The following is a 14757-nucleotide window of genomic DNA, read 5'->3' as shown; positions in this document are numbered from 1 at the left end:
CTGGTCTCTCAGTTCAATGACCTTTCCACTCCAGTGATTTTTTTTTTTTAATTTCAATGTTTCTACCAAATTTGATCCAAAAAGAAAAGGCAAAGAATAAATGCTTAACAGTATGTAAAAACAAGTCCTATTGTTACAGCCTCACTGTTGGGACTTTATTGCTGTTTCAAACCCAGAACTTTCAAGGTTTGGTATAAAAAGGAGAATCTCTATGTTGGAAAGTGCTGCTGACCAAGCAGCACCTGCTTTGTCTCGCCTGCTGCTACAGGGCAACCATAGGCAAGTGCATACAGAGAATACATGTGTAGTCTAGATTCCTCTCCTGCTACCATGATGACAGATATCAATGTAATAAAATAATTATTGTAACATCCCTAAGACAGCTCTTTAATGTGCAGACACAAGTGATTTGTTCCTTCAGTGACCTTAGATGACATGCATTTCAAAATCAACCTTAAGTCAAATTTTTGGAGCAAAGCACTTTTTAGAATTTGATGATTTAAATTTTGTGCAATAAAATTACATCCAAAAAAATTTTCCGGGCGCCTGGGTGGCACAGCGGTTAAGCGTCTGCCTTCAGCTCAGGGCGTGATCCCAGCGTTATGGGATCGAGCCCCACATCAGGCTCCTCCACTGGGAGCCAGCTTCTTCCTCTCCCACTCCCCCTGCTTGTGTTCCCTCTCTCGCTGGCTGTCTCTATCTCTGTCAAATAAATAAATAAAATCTTTTTAAAAAAATTTTCATATTTAACATCTTTATGGACTTTCTTATAAGTGAAAATATATCAAACCTATTCCATGGAGTCAACAGCTTCCCCAGATAATATAAGTACACATTTTTAACCAAATGATGATTGCAGGGAAGATTAAAAAAACGGAATTTTTGCTCTCTGGGAATACAGATTTCTTCTGTTTATTCTTTCTGGAATTGAACCTCAAGAAAAAAAGATGACTTGCTCCCTTTCAGCTTTATCTCTGGCCCCCGTTGCCCAGGGAATAGCTACCCCAACTTTATTCTGTTAGAATCTTTTAGAATCAGTTCATCATCAAGAGATCAGGGTTTCAGTGTGTCTTCCTCCAGGTGCATATTAATATTGACCATTGAATTTACAGACCTCCAAAGGTGACTGGAACCACATGGGAGCATCACCTTGATGTCTCCCCTATTATCTCCACGTCACCTGGAACTACAAATATATTAAGTGTCCAGTTACCAGTATAAGCCTAAGAAGAGCTGCAAAGCTCTAAAGGCTTATTTTCTGTTGACACCTATTCCTCTTTAAATTTCCTCAAAGGGCATTCAGAAAGGATACTTTCTGTAGAGTTGACTCTTAGAGAAGAGAAAAAAATGATTTCTGGTGTATTGATTTTTTCCCCCTCCCTCTCTCCCCATTTACCTTTCTCTTAGCTTTTCTCTCTTTACCTCTACGTGTGAGCAATTTTGAAGAAAAGTAAAATTATATTTCAAGTGAATGTGAGTAAATTAGGGGAAGGAAAGGAAGATATTTTACTTCACCTTGAGAAGGAAGAAGAAAATGAGGACACAGGTTTGATTCCCTGACTTTAAGACCAATTTCTTTAGCTGAATACCTTCAGGACCTGTGCCTGTTCTTGATCTACTTGGGGGAAATTAGCTTTTCAAACATGAAAAAGCTGGAACATCCTGTTCAAGCTTCTATTAGGCTCAGGGTTGGCTTATTAGGAGAGCCTGGATTTATACCACAACCTTGGTCTTCCCCTTGTGGCTACTGGTTTGCTTATTCTGTTCTGGTTCCTGTGCTGTCTTACACAAGGCATAAGTGAGGTATTTCCCTGTTATGGCTGAGTTCTGTGAAGTATCAGCTTTGTTCCTTATGCCCTACTCTCCATTGAGCATCTCTTTCTACACCATGACTACCTTCCAGAAAAATGGCATCTTGAAGCTTTTTATGAAAGATTATGATCTTTCTTCTGCATTCCACTCTTAAATTATTCTCTGTCATTTTTCCCAGATATCAAAGGAAGTGCTGAAAATCCTGTGCCTTTTACATGTAGTGGCCTTGTAATAAAATTTTATTTTAGTTTCTAAGTTTGGGCTCTGCCTTTTTGAAAAAAGTTTTGACTATAATCCAACTCACTTTTTAGCAAAGCAGGTTTATTTCATAATAGGTATATGCCATTTAGAAACGAAGGAACCATTTTTCCTTACTTTCTAGAGTAAAAGACAAAAAAGTCAGATGCAATTCAAACAAAACCTTGTGCTATTGGAAAAAATAGAGACATGGGTACTATTTCAAAGTGAAGAGGTGCTGCAGGAATTTGGTTACAACCCTAATGAGTACTTTTAGACAGAGTGTAGAGAGAAGTAGAACTAAAGAACGTGCCAGAGGCACAGGTTTTGCCAGTGCTACAAAAAATGAGCTGGGGTCAAACAGAAACCCCCCTCTTGGCCAAATTTGGGGAGTAAATAGAAATAGCAGCAGCTCATATTTGTTGGGTGATTTTGATACGACAGGCTCTGTGTTTGGTGCATGACATATGGTGTCTCATTTAATCCTTAGAATAATCCTAAGGAATAGTTTTTTTCCCATGTTACCAGTGAAGTGCAGAGAGATTAAGAAACTTTACTCAGGGTCTTATGCCTAGTTTATGATAGAGCCAGCATTTGAACCCAGTTCCTTCAAGACTCTACAGTTGCTCTAGGTAGCATTGCATTTTCGTAATTATCATGTTAGTCTGCATCTGGCACTACCTTTCTGAAGAATTACAGTGGTTTCCCACTGCTTACAGAATAACGTTTATCTAGCATGCTACTCGGTGCCCCACATGATCCAACCTCACTTCTCCATCCCCATTTCCTACCCTGTCCACTTTATATACTGTCTTCTACAATTCCAAAATTCAGTATGTATGTGTGTATATGTGTTCATTTTTTGTGACTTTTGTTTAGTATGTTCACAGAACCTGGAATGCTTTTGTGTGAAATCATCCTCAGTCCTGCCAGTTGAAATCCTTTTATTAGTTCAGCTTCATCATCTGGCTCTACAGTTCAATTTATAATGTAATTTTTGCTCTGGTGATGTATTTTCTTTACCACATCTCTACAGCCCATAATACTGTGTTGGATATGTAATTATTCATCTGTGTCTCACAAGTATTTTTTTGCCTGAATATTTTACGTGTTTTGTAGGATGGAAAAGAGCTCCTGGGAAGCCCAGGAGAGGAGAATGAAGGAGCAGTACCTTATGGCTATCTCAGATAAAGATCACCAGCTCAGTCATCTGCAGAATCTTATGAGGGAATTGAGATCTCCTCCCTCCCAGACTGAGGCCCTCAAAGTACAGTACCAAAGACAGGTGAGTAATTTCAGTGCTCATTGCTACTCAGAGGTAACCACCACCCAGGAAGCATCAGCTTCCTACAAGCCAAATGCCCATCTGCCACTCTTAGGCAAGCTGTCTCGTGACCTCCTATGAGGTGGACAGAGTTCATGGAGGGAAGGAATTAAGCATGAACAGCATTAGGAGGGAACTTCATCAGTGTTTGTACTCTGGCAGGCATCCCTGGAGACATCAGCATCCCTAGGTGGATCACAAAACCTAGTTTATGAGACAGACGTTCTTAGGACTCAGCTCAATGACAGCCTAAAGGAAATTCACCAAAAAGAATTAAGAATTCAGCAACTAAACAGCAAGGTAAGTGTTTCCTGCTAGACTGGAATTCAGTTTCTTATTTCTGTGACCAGAAGCCAGGAGGTCAGTAGAAGTTGTTTAAGCCTAGGTTCTAGCTGTAGCGTATCTCAGGATACAGAAGATTTACTTTCTTGGAGTCTGGGTTGCTTACCCCAAGGCACTGGACACAGGGTCATTTCCTTTCCTCATCCTTGGAGCATCCTTGGGAATGATTTGGAGAAATCTGTTCAATAAGAATTTAAAAAATCCAACTCTTTTAAGAAGCCTTGCTCCCCAGCATTGTCTCCCTATCTGTACCCATTGTTGGTAATATTAAGGTATCTCCCCACAAATCCTCCAACACCTTCCTCTCTGTTTCTCACCAGTGTGCAATAGGAAAATGTCTCAGGAAGGAGGAAGGAAACTTTTCAGAAGTGATTAGATAGCAGGGATAGGGTAACAGAGTGATGGTATTGAGGAGGGCATGTGTTGTGATGAGCACTGGATGTTATACTTAACCAATGAATGATTGAACACTGTATCAAAAACTGTGTACTATACAGTGGCTAACTGAACAAAAAAAAAAGATAGCAGAGTTAGAGGTGAGAGGTCTGCTCTTCATTCCACTTCATTTGTAGGCTTCCTCATTAGTGTCTAATGTTCTGGAACTAAAGAAGCCAGCTTTTTCCCAAACCCCAGCCATGCCAGTCCACACACTCTAAGGAAGCATACTGGGATAGATGGATGTATTTCTTCTTTTTTCTTTTTTTTTAATTTTTAATTTTTAAATTTTTTTAAAAAATTTTATAAGATTTTTAAAAATATTTTTTATTTATTTGTGACAGAGAGGGCACACAAGCAGGGGGAGCAGTAGGCAGAGGGATAAGCAGGCTCCCCACTGAGCAAGGAACCCAATGTGAGACTCAATCCCAGGACCCTGGGATCATGACCTGAGCTGAAGGGAGACGCTTAATCAACTGAGCAACCCAGGCGTCCCTTAATTTTTTTATTTTTAATGTTTATTTTTTTAATTTAAATTCAGTTAACCAACACATAGTATGTAATAGTTTCAGATGTAGTGTTCAGCAATTCACCAGTTGCGTATAACACCCCTGGGACGTATTTCTGTAGGGAAAAGCCACCTTGCCATCTGGTCCCTAGACCCAGTCTCACCAAGGCAAGATTAAAGAAAATCATTCTGGGATGCCTTCTCACATCTCTTCTCTCTCATTCATTCTCTGGCTTCTCTTCCTCCTTCATCTGCCTCTCCTCTCCCCCTCCCCCACCCCGCCACCACTTATGAATCATTAATCATTATACTCCTGTTGCTTTCTGACTATTACAGTATTCTCGAATGGCACCTCCCTAGTTCTGCCTTCTTCAGAGGCACCCAGCTAGGTAGTTCATTTTAGAACTAGAAGGGTTTTAAGAGATCATTTTGACTCTAGAGTACAAAGATTGGCTGTTAGGAGACCTGTGAATGTCCAGATTGGTGTGTGTATGGATAGGTAGGCGATATCACAGATAGGGAAACTGAGGCCCAGAGGTATTAAGTAATTTGCCTAGGGTGTTAGGAGGAGGTCATTCTGAGATAAATATGATAACATATGTGGAAAACCTCGGTACCTAGCTTATGTAGATGGTATTGATTAGATGTTAAATTCAACTAATCGACATTGAAGTATCAGGGGCTGATAAGACTATTAACTTTGGCAGAAAAATTTGCATTTTTAAAAAATAAGTTTGTTGATCCAAATGAATGGGTAAAACTGTAGACCCTTTACTGGGGTAATTGTCTGGGAGTATTGAAGGGGCTCCAGAGCAGCTGCTATCCAGTTCTCATTCTTTCCATAAATTAGATACCATGTCAGCTGTTACATTTGCTCTCCTGAAAATCACTGTAAATTACTCTGGGCATTTGTCTTTCTAGGACAGTATTTTAACCTGAGATTTAGGACTGTTAGTAGATGATGAGGTCATTTTAGTGGGTAGCAACTAAAAAATTTTAATGTAAAAGTTTTACCGAAGTAAAATATATAAAAAGCATACAAATCATAAATACAGCACACCTATGTAACCGGCACCCAGATCAAGATTCAGAACATATCAGAACTCCAGAAGTCCCTCATGTCCTTTTCTGTTTATTACCACACCCTTAGAACTATAGATACATGGAATTATATCTTCTCTCTTACGTTACTTCATTTATTTTGTGAGATTCATCCATGTTGTTGTAGATAGTATGATTTTTCCATTCTCATGCTATATAGCATTGCATTGTAGGCATATACCATAGTTTATTCTGCTGTTAAAGGACTTTGGGGTTTTTCCAGTTTGGGGCTATTGCAAGTAGTGCTTTTTACAAAACAAAAGAGATTAGAAATATGTAGGAATTATGTAATATATAGTAAAGAGTCTATCTTGTTTTGAGAAACTTTAGTTTCACTTATATATATTTACATACTAGGTTCTGGGTCATAGTCGAAGTTATGTTTTCTTTAACAGCTTTATTGAGATATACTTCATATATCACTTAATCAAAGTATGAGAAATACTACTCTGGGTCACTGTCATTTTGGGTGAGAAAGAGTTCTTCCTTTAGAAACCAACTGTAAAGAGGCATCTCTATCCCTAGTGTCATTCATTCATTCATTCATTCATCCATTCATTCATTCATCAAGCAAATAACTATTATTTGCCTTCTATTAGCTTGGTCATATGTTAGAATACACAGCGGCCCCTCATGGAGCATATCATCTGATGAGCTTGGAGCCTCACTCTAGGAGGGTTCCGGCTAACTAGGAGAATGGCTTCTTGGGCCCTAGAATGGAATTGTAGTAGACGGGCTATCAGCATAGAATGTTCCTCTCCAAGCCCTAATTCTTTCTGTGGATACTCAGGCTTTGTATATATTTCTGCCAGCATGATTGAATGTTTGTATGTAATGCAAACTTAAAAACTTGTAACCTAAAACCTAAAGACAGGAGAGGAATGACTATTGATATAATGTCGTCTAGATTACTCCCTCCTATTCTGTTTTTATAAGCATAGATACAATGAAGCACAACAGCTTATGAGCTAGAACAGAGGTCAGCAAACTCTTCCTTAAAGGCCCGATGGTAAATATTTTCAGTCTGTAGGCTACGCCGCCTGTTACCACTATTCAGCTCTGTGGTTGTGTCACAAAAGTAGCCATAGATGGTACATAAACAGAGCGGTTATATTCCAATAAAACCTTATTTACAAAATAAAGCAGTAGACCCTGGATCATAGTTTGCCAACACCTAAACTATAGGGATCTATGTCTAATCTTAAGTAGAATAACGCAAACAGTATAAAAGGTGGTTTTTATGAGGGTGGCTTATAAGCAATTAGATTTCTCCAGTTAAGGGGGTTTTGCTTCCAATAAGCAGATCTATCTTTTCTCCTCTAGATTTGTGAAAGAAAAAAAGTGTTTTTCAATACTGAGAGATTGGGTTTTTGTTTGGGGGTTGTTTTTGTTTTTTTGGTACCACTTGGTGGCCAGGAAAATTAGCTTCGTTTGTTAGGAGATCTTATTACTCTCTATCACAGAACCCAGTAGTTGTCATCTACCCCTGTCTTCAGATTAGTATTGCTTCTCAAACATTTATATTCTTTTCTTTACTAACTGCTCCTACTCACCCCAAAACCCATAACCTGCTTCACTTCCCTTTCTGAATCCTCAGTCGGGATGCCATCATGTAGGTAGAGTTCTAGACTTGGAATGAAGAACCATACTTGAGCCCTGGTCTGTCATCTGTTAGCCACATGATGTTGGGCAAGTCACTGCTCATTTCTTTTCTGTTTGTCATTTGTTTTGTTTGCTCTTCAGAGGTAAGGTTATTCGTTGTGATTTTCATTCTGGCTATGCAAATATTTTTGTTATACCATGTGGATTTCTTTTTTTTTTCCTTTAAAAATTTTATTTATTTACTTGAGCGAGAACAAGAGTGAGAGAGAGTACGAGCAGGGGGGAGGGGTGGAGGGAGAGGGAGAAACAGACTCCCCAGGGAGAGCAGGGAGCCCGATGCCCCAGGACCCTGGGATCATGACCTGAGTTGAAGGGAGATGCTTAACCCCCTGAGCCACCCAGGTGCCCCCATAGGTATTTCTTATTCTAGTTTTCTGTATGCATCAAATGTCCTTCCCAGTCAGAGTATGTCTAGAAAAATGTATCTTCTCCTCTCTGGACATTGAGTCAACTTTTTTTTTTTTAATTCTGGGAAACAAACTGAGGGCTTCAGAGGGGAGGGGGTGGGGGAATGGGATAGACTAGTGATGGGTATTAAGGAGGGCACGTATTGCATGGAGCACTGGCTGTTATACTCAACTAATGAATCATGGAACTTTACATCAAAAACCAGGGATGTACTGTATGGTGACTAACATAATAAAAAAATATTATTAAAAAAAATTTAAATTCAGGTTAGTGAACATGTAGTATATTATTTGTTCCAGAGGTGGAATTTAGTGATTCATCACTAGTTGGGTTTAACACCCAGTGCTCATTACATCAATGCCCTTCTTCTTAATGCCCATCACCCAGTAACCCCATCCCCCCACCCATCTCCCCTCCAGCAATCCACATCAACTTTTCTACACAAATATTAACCCAGAATACTCAGGAAAAGATTGAATATGCTTCCAGTTACACCAGTTTCCCTTCACATAATGCATACAGTCCTACGGTAGGTACTTCGGAGAGACATCTCTATGGTTGTTAATGTTTCCAGATGTTAATCATAACTAGAACTTGAAACTTGACAGCCTGCAAGTGAGGTATTAGAATTCTAGTTCCAGGGGACTGAATTCAAATCACTGGATAGGAGCTACAGTGGGTAAATTTTTTGCTTAATATAAAAATAATCTTCTGTTTTTGACATGGTGAAAAATGGCTTGGGCTGCTTTGTCCGGAGGTGAACACCCCTGATGCTAGACATGTTACTCAGGTACTAGAGGAAGGTCCTGCTTTGAGAGACTACAATATTTCCACATGTGAGAGTGCGTGCTGCACCCGGTGTAGTTTCTTACATGTACACAGGCAATTTAGGATTTCTTCTGTTTCCCCCCCACCACACATTACAATTTCTTTTTCTACTTCCCTGGTAACTTGTAACTCTCTATAGCATTGAAGAGTGTGCCCAGTACTATGGTTGTACAGATTTCTAGGTGACAGCTCTATCTCATATTGAGTTCTGAGGACGACAGTCGTTTGTTAGTAATTTCATCTTGGACCCACACTGCTGTCTTTCTTCTCTTACATACCTAGGATAGTGTATACTCTCGGATTGCTTATGGGGTCCTGCTTTATGGTTTCCCAGTCAATGTATTAGGCACCACAAATAAAGTCTCCTACTACTCCTCCAGAATTGTTTTCCTTTTCAGTTGAAAAATTTTGAATTTCCCCACTTTGAAGGAACACACAATGCTGTCGTTACCATTATTGAAGTAAAGGTCTTACATTAAAAACAATTAGAACTTTGAAACTTCAGAGAGTCTTCCTAAGCACTGCTTGTCGTGAAACAGTCCTATGGGATGGTGCTCACCCTCTCTTCTGTTTCAGTTCTCTCAACTGCTTGAAGAGAAAAATACCCTTTCAGTTCAGCTCTGCGATACCAGTCAGAGTCTTCGTGAAAACCAACAGCACTACGCTGACCTTTTTAATCACTGCGCAGTCTTGGAGAAGCAGGTCCAGGAGCTGCAAGCGGTGAGCAAGAAGGTGGCGAGAGGCTGGGAAGAGGGTTAGGAAATTAAGCGCAGATGGTGAAACATAAAGAGCAGCATGGAAGAGGCTGGTGCTGTAGGCTGAAGATTAATTAGGTGTGATGGAGAAAAGTCAGAGGAGGAGAGTGTTTGCTGAGTTGGGAATAAGGCCTAGAAAAATCAGAGTGAAGGGATGAGAAGGGAAAGCATCAGTGAAATGGTGGGAGATAAATCAAAAAGTGAATGGGAAACAGTGATGACTGAGGCTTTTGGAACTCTGACACTAGGACTGTGGATTTTGCTTCAAGAAATAAGAAAGCTGTAGGAAGATTTGGCCCTGAGAAACGAAATAGGTGGGGCTCTCGAGCAGGAGCGCACTGCTGACGCGGGAGGTGGGAGTGAGAATTGGCGTGGAGATGAATAGGCCAGGGAAGGAGGAGAAGGTTTGGGAGGGGGAGTCAAACAAGGGAAGGATCAGAGTAGCTTCTGGAAAATCCATGAGCCTCTGCTAGAAGAAAGCCGATAAGCTTTTAAGTGGTCAGCCTTTCAACTTTTAGGAGGAGGGATTCAAAAATGAGAATCTGGGGAAAAAATCTAATCCAGAGTTTCAGGTAGAAGATTAATCTCCTAGAGCAGAAGATTCTCACTTCTGACTCTGCACTTGAAGAGGATGACCAGTGGAGCTGTTCCTCTCCGAGGTGTCTCATTCACTCTGGTGTTCAGTGTGTTCTCATTTTGCCCACACAGTTTCTTAAGTGCTTTCATCACTGAATTACTAAACTTATTCTTCTAGGGGCCACTGAATATAGATGTTGCTCCAGGAGCTCCCCAGGAAAAGAGTGGAGCTCACGGGAAGAGTGATCCTGAAGAACTAAGGGAGCCACAGCCCAGGTGGGGGAGCAGCCCACAGCCCTAGCGTGCCCTGTGTGTACAGAAACGGGCAGTCATCTCGTGGACCAGGGGCCCAGTGTGTGGATTTAATATGTCTTCTTATTGGCCTCACAGGACTGATGTGAGGATTAAACAGTAACAATTTAATAAATTTGTAAAGTTGAAAAGTTTGTAAAACAAAAGCAGCACACCAGCATGTACACACACGCAGACACACACACACACACACACGCACACACACACACCACTAACCCTATGGTATTCAAATGAAAGATATGCAGTCAATCCCTAAAATCTCTTAAGGCATATTCTGCAGCTTTTTGCAACAACTATGCTTTTAAAATGTTCCTTTTTTAAAATTCTTTTCCTTTTTCGATTTTTTGTGTTTGTACAAACTTTTAGACATTTTCCTGCTTTATAACCTTATGAAGACTTTGAATCCCTTGTATCAGCAACTGTGTTCTGCATCTACTGATGCTGTTTTTGTCCTTTCATTTTAAGCTTTTCAGAAGCCCAGCAGCAGCTGTGCAACACTAAACAGGAGATGAACGAACTGAGGAAGCTGCTAGAAGAAGAACGAGACCAAAGAGTGGCCGCTGAGACTGCCCTTTCCGTGGCCGAGGAGCAGATCCGGCGGTAAAGGGCTGTGGGACATAGCCTCTCTTCACTTCTGATCCTTTCTGATTACACCGTGTACATTTCAGTGGCCAGGCTTGGGAGTCTTTGGGATCTGACTCCCATCTTGAGATAGGTGCTGCAGTGAATTTGGGGTCAAGACAAGCCACATTAATCCAAGCTTAACCCCTCCACGATGTCCTCTTTGGCCCTGGTGCAGAATGCAAGTTTAGGTAGCTGATCACGTGCTGCCTGCGTAGGCCCCGTACTGCCATTCTCATGTTAGAGCTTCATTCACATGTGCTCTGTGGTGTATGTGCAACTCACTGCACTTGTTGTTTAAAAGCAGCCAAGTATCTCACCAACATTTACAGGCATTTCATTTGTCCTTGGCCTTGCCTACAGAAGTTGACATACTGACCCACGTCCTGCCAGTCTGTGCTGTCCCAGGTCACAACTGCCCCCAAAAAGCTTACCATCTGGAGGAACAGACACAGAAGGTGTACTGTGTAGTCAGCCTGGCTCTCAGACGGAAACTGGCAGGATGGAGCAAGGCTGGGCTCCCTCATTTCTTCTTCCAGACTCACAAATCAGATTAAAGTGTTCTTTCTCGCCAGGAGAAAACTCTGTGACCTGCAAAGAGAGGTCAAGAGTGTTAGGCTAATGGACATCCCTTCATATGGAGGAGTGAAGAGTTCCATCATCCCCAGCACAATTAAAAAGTGCATCCCTACAGGCCGATGTTTGATCAGATGGGCTGTGTTACTGCAGCCCCTTTGATGCAGTTCGTATTTTTGTGAGAAAACGATTGAGGGGATAAAGGCAGCTTCGTCATTAAATGGAGAAGTTCCAGTATTAAGCAAATCAGTAAAAAATGAAGAAAGTAGTAGAGGCTGCCAGTTTGGTTTAATTCTAAGAACGCCACAAAAATTTTTCTTGGATGCTTTTGCCTGTTAGCCTTTAGTAAATGAAAAAGAATTTAATGAGTTTCTCTAGTGTATTGGAAAAAAAGAACATGAGGTTTAGAGACAAACCTGGGTTTTGAATTCTGGCTCTCCCTCTTACTGTCCATGCCACCACGGGCAAGACATTTTACCTCTTTAAGCCTTAACTTTGAAGATAGTAACACCAACCTCAAACCTGAGGATTAAATGTATGTACAGCACCCAATCCAAAATCTGATACATAGTAGGCATCCATTCCTAGTAGTTACCATCACCATTGCTGCTGGTGAAAGAAACCACTCGCCCGCACCTGGCTTGTGTGGGGGCAGGAACTGTGGGAGCAGCCTTTGCTGCAAGTCTCTGGTGCCACATCACACGGCAAGATGACGGGGAAGACTTCACCTGAGCAGCTGCTCGTGCTGTGAACCAAGCCATGTCTCTTTTCTTTCTCAACACAGGTTGGAGCACAGTGAATGGGACTCCGCTCGGTCTCCCATCATTGGCTCCTGCGGCTCTCAGGAGCAGGCACTGTTAATAGATCTTACGAGCAGCACTTGTCGAAGGGTAAGAGCGTAAAGAGCGGGGACTGTACTGTCACACAGGGCTGACTGCATCGAGGGCAAGGGGTCAAGGAAAAGGAAGGTGAAAGTCCAGGCAGTGATGGATCTCAGAGTGGAAGGGTATGGAAGGTTGAAGGAACCTAGTGGAGCTGGCCAAGTGACCCTGAGGGGACTTTCTCTCAGGATGCCTCTTTCCTACAGTGTTTGGAGAAGGGAAAGGGACATATCCCTGTAGGATAAGATTCTCTGACTTTTACATTTTTCTTTCAGACCCGGAGTGGTGCTGGATGGAAGCGGGTCCTGCGTTCACTCTGTCATTCCCGGACACGAGTGCCACTGCTAGCTGCCATCTACTTCCTGATGATTCATGTCCTGCTCATTCTATGTTTCACAGGCCATCTATAAACTGAATTCTCACCTTTTCGACCACTCCCCTCAGAACTTGGAATTCCCTCACCTCTAACATCAAAACCATCAATTCTAGTGGAGTAGTTTTCCCACTTACAGGTCCTCTCTCCAACTCTCCACAGAAAGTGCCTGCACAAACAGAGGTGGATGTGAGCCCGGGGCAGATCTGCAGGGACCGGCGAGTCTGCTTTCTTCTACTGCCCGGGGCCTGAACACTTCTGCGTAATCTGAGGAGGGCCACACAGTTGGTCACTGAGCCTGGGATTTGTTCAGATTTTGCAGGGCCCTGATTTTTTGTGGTCCTGTGAAAAATGCTGAGGAATGTCTCTCAGCTTAGAAGATGGTTGTAATAAACCTAATAATCTGTCGTCCAGTATCATTTCAGTTGATACTTTCTTTGCCTCATTTACCTTACATTTCCTCCTGCTTCAGAGGGAAGGCGGACCTGCCATAAATGAAGTTCTGGGGAACAGGATCTCATAGGATAGCTGAGTAGGTCCCTTGGAAAATAGGGTGGGAGCTGAAGAACTCTCCAGGGGTTTTGGCTGCCAGATCACAGGGTAGGACAGCATCTCCTTCCCTGGCTGTTCAGACATAACTGGAGTTAGATTTGTGGTCCTGGACTGTAAGGATAGGATCCTGTTGCATATGCCCTTGAGCCCATTTATACTGAGGTAGTAAATGGCCCACGCCTTTCCTTCGTTGAAAGGAAGACCTGGCTATGGACAGTGGGAATCAGATTCTTGCCATTCCTGTGTGGTCTGGGCATGCCTCAAATGTGGGCCCTAAAGCGGTGTACGCGGAGCTAGCCCTAGGTGAGACGTTGACCCCCACTGGGGGGATCTGACTGGTCTGATGACCACGCCTGGCTTCTGGAGGTACGGAGCTAACTATTCCAGTTTCTCAGCCCATAGTCATCTGCCCTCTATGGTAACAGAGAGCTGAGGAAAGTGGAGGGTAAATACAGAGAAGACAAAATAGCTAAATCTAAGCCTAAGCATGGCAGCCAGGATTGAATTCCATTTATGCCTGTTCTCGCCTCCCCTTCCCCCACCCTTACCTGCTGGTTATTTTCTCATTATGCACATGATGTGTCCTCTGCCTGCTCTTATCACCCAAAGAAGAGAGAAAACTGGTGGACTGATTGATCTGCTGTGATCCTTTGTTCTGTGGCGACCAGATCTTGGTCCTAGCAACCCAGGAACTTCCTGAACAACTGTAAAATAATAAAATTATTTTCAGAATCAGAAATTGTGGTGGTACATGTGTGAAAGGCTGTATACACGGTGTTTGTATACAAGTGCTTGCATGCTGGGGAAGGAAGGTAGCTGGGGAAGGAGGGGGCCGGGCATCCAGGAATGGATTCAGGGGTAGTAACCCATTCAGGCTTCCTTCTCCCTGGCCAGCACCAGTTAATGGCTGCATGTGACATTCTGGTCTTAGCCCCTAGACTCTAGGGTGATGAAGTGGAATGAGGAAATTCATTCTGACACCGAGCCAAACAAACTGGGCCTTAGGGCCTGAGTGAGATTCATGCTGTTCGTGCCTGGGCCTGAGAGAATGCTTATCTGTGTATATTGAAAACATTAGGCCTCTAAGGATCCCTCTGGGTGGGAGTCGGGGACAGGGAAGTTTAATAGGGTATAGCAGAATAAACATTACTGTTATTTTTTATATTAAGTCCCTGCTTAGGAAAAGCTAACTTACTTTATTGAACTTACTTAACTTACAGTAAGTGGATTGAACCAAGGTTTTCCAGCTTCAAAGCCCATGCTATTTCTATGTTGTATGCCTTGCTGTCTCATTAGAAATGAACTTGGGACATTTGCTAAGGAGAGAGAGGGTTTCTTGGTGTCATCTCTGATTAAGTTCTGTGGTTTCTCTAGAGAATTGTATCTGGATGGAGTGTCACAATATCTGGTCTGATCATTCCCATTTTTGACACTGAATTAGGATTCCAAATGAT

The 14757-nt window shown here is 42.2% G+C and overlaps 1 protein-coding gene across 7 annotated transcripts in view; it reads left to right on the top strand.

The window, feature by feature from the left end:
- GOLGB1 (golgin B1) overlaps positions 1-14042 on the top strand; it is a 103528-nt gene extending 89486 nt beyond the window's left edge. For 6 of the 7 annotated variants that reach the window (XM_011236729.3, XM_034659217.1, XM_034659228.1 and 3 more), the window contains 7 exons: positions 3169-3334; positions 3536-3673; positions 9234-9377; positions 10167-10264; positions 10766-10900; positions 12282-12387; positions 12654-14042. In XM_011236729.3, coding sequence (XP_011235031.1) covers positions 3169-3334; positions 3536-3673; positions 9234-9377; positions 10167-10264; positions 10766-10900; positions 12282-12387; positions 12654-12788 — 922 coding nt within the window. In that variant the 3' untranslated portion in view covers positions 12789-14042. The remainder of the gene's footprint in view (positions 1-3168; positions 3335-3535; positions 3674-9233; positions 9378-10166; positions 10265-10765; positions 10901-12281; positions 12388-12653) is intronic. The other variant, XM_034659231.1, reaches the window with a different exon arrangement.
- Positions 14043-14757: the final 715 nt, after the last annotated feature.

Source organism: Ailuropoda melanoleuca, chromosome 1 (genome assembly GCF_002007445.2).
Source record: "Ailuropoda melanoleuca isolate Jingjing chromosome 1, ASM200744v2, whole genome shotgun sequence".
Classification (NCBI taxonomy): Eukaryota; Metazoa; Chordata; class Mammalia; order Carnivora; family Ursidae; genus Ailuropoda; species Ailuropoda melanoleuca.
The sequence above is the reverse complement of the archived record's forward strand: the minus strand, read 5'-3'. Positions and strand labels throughout refer to the sequence as shown.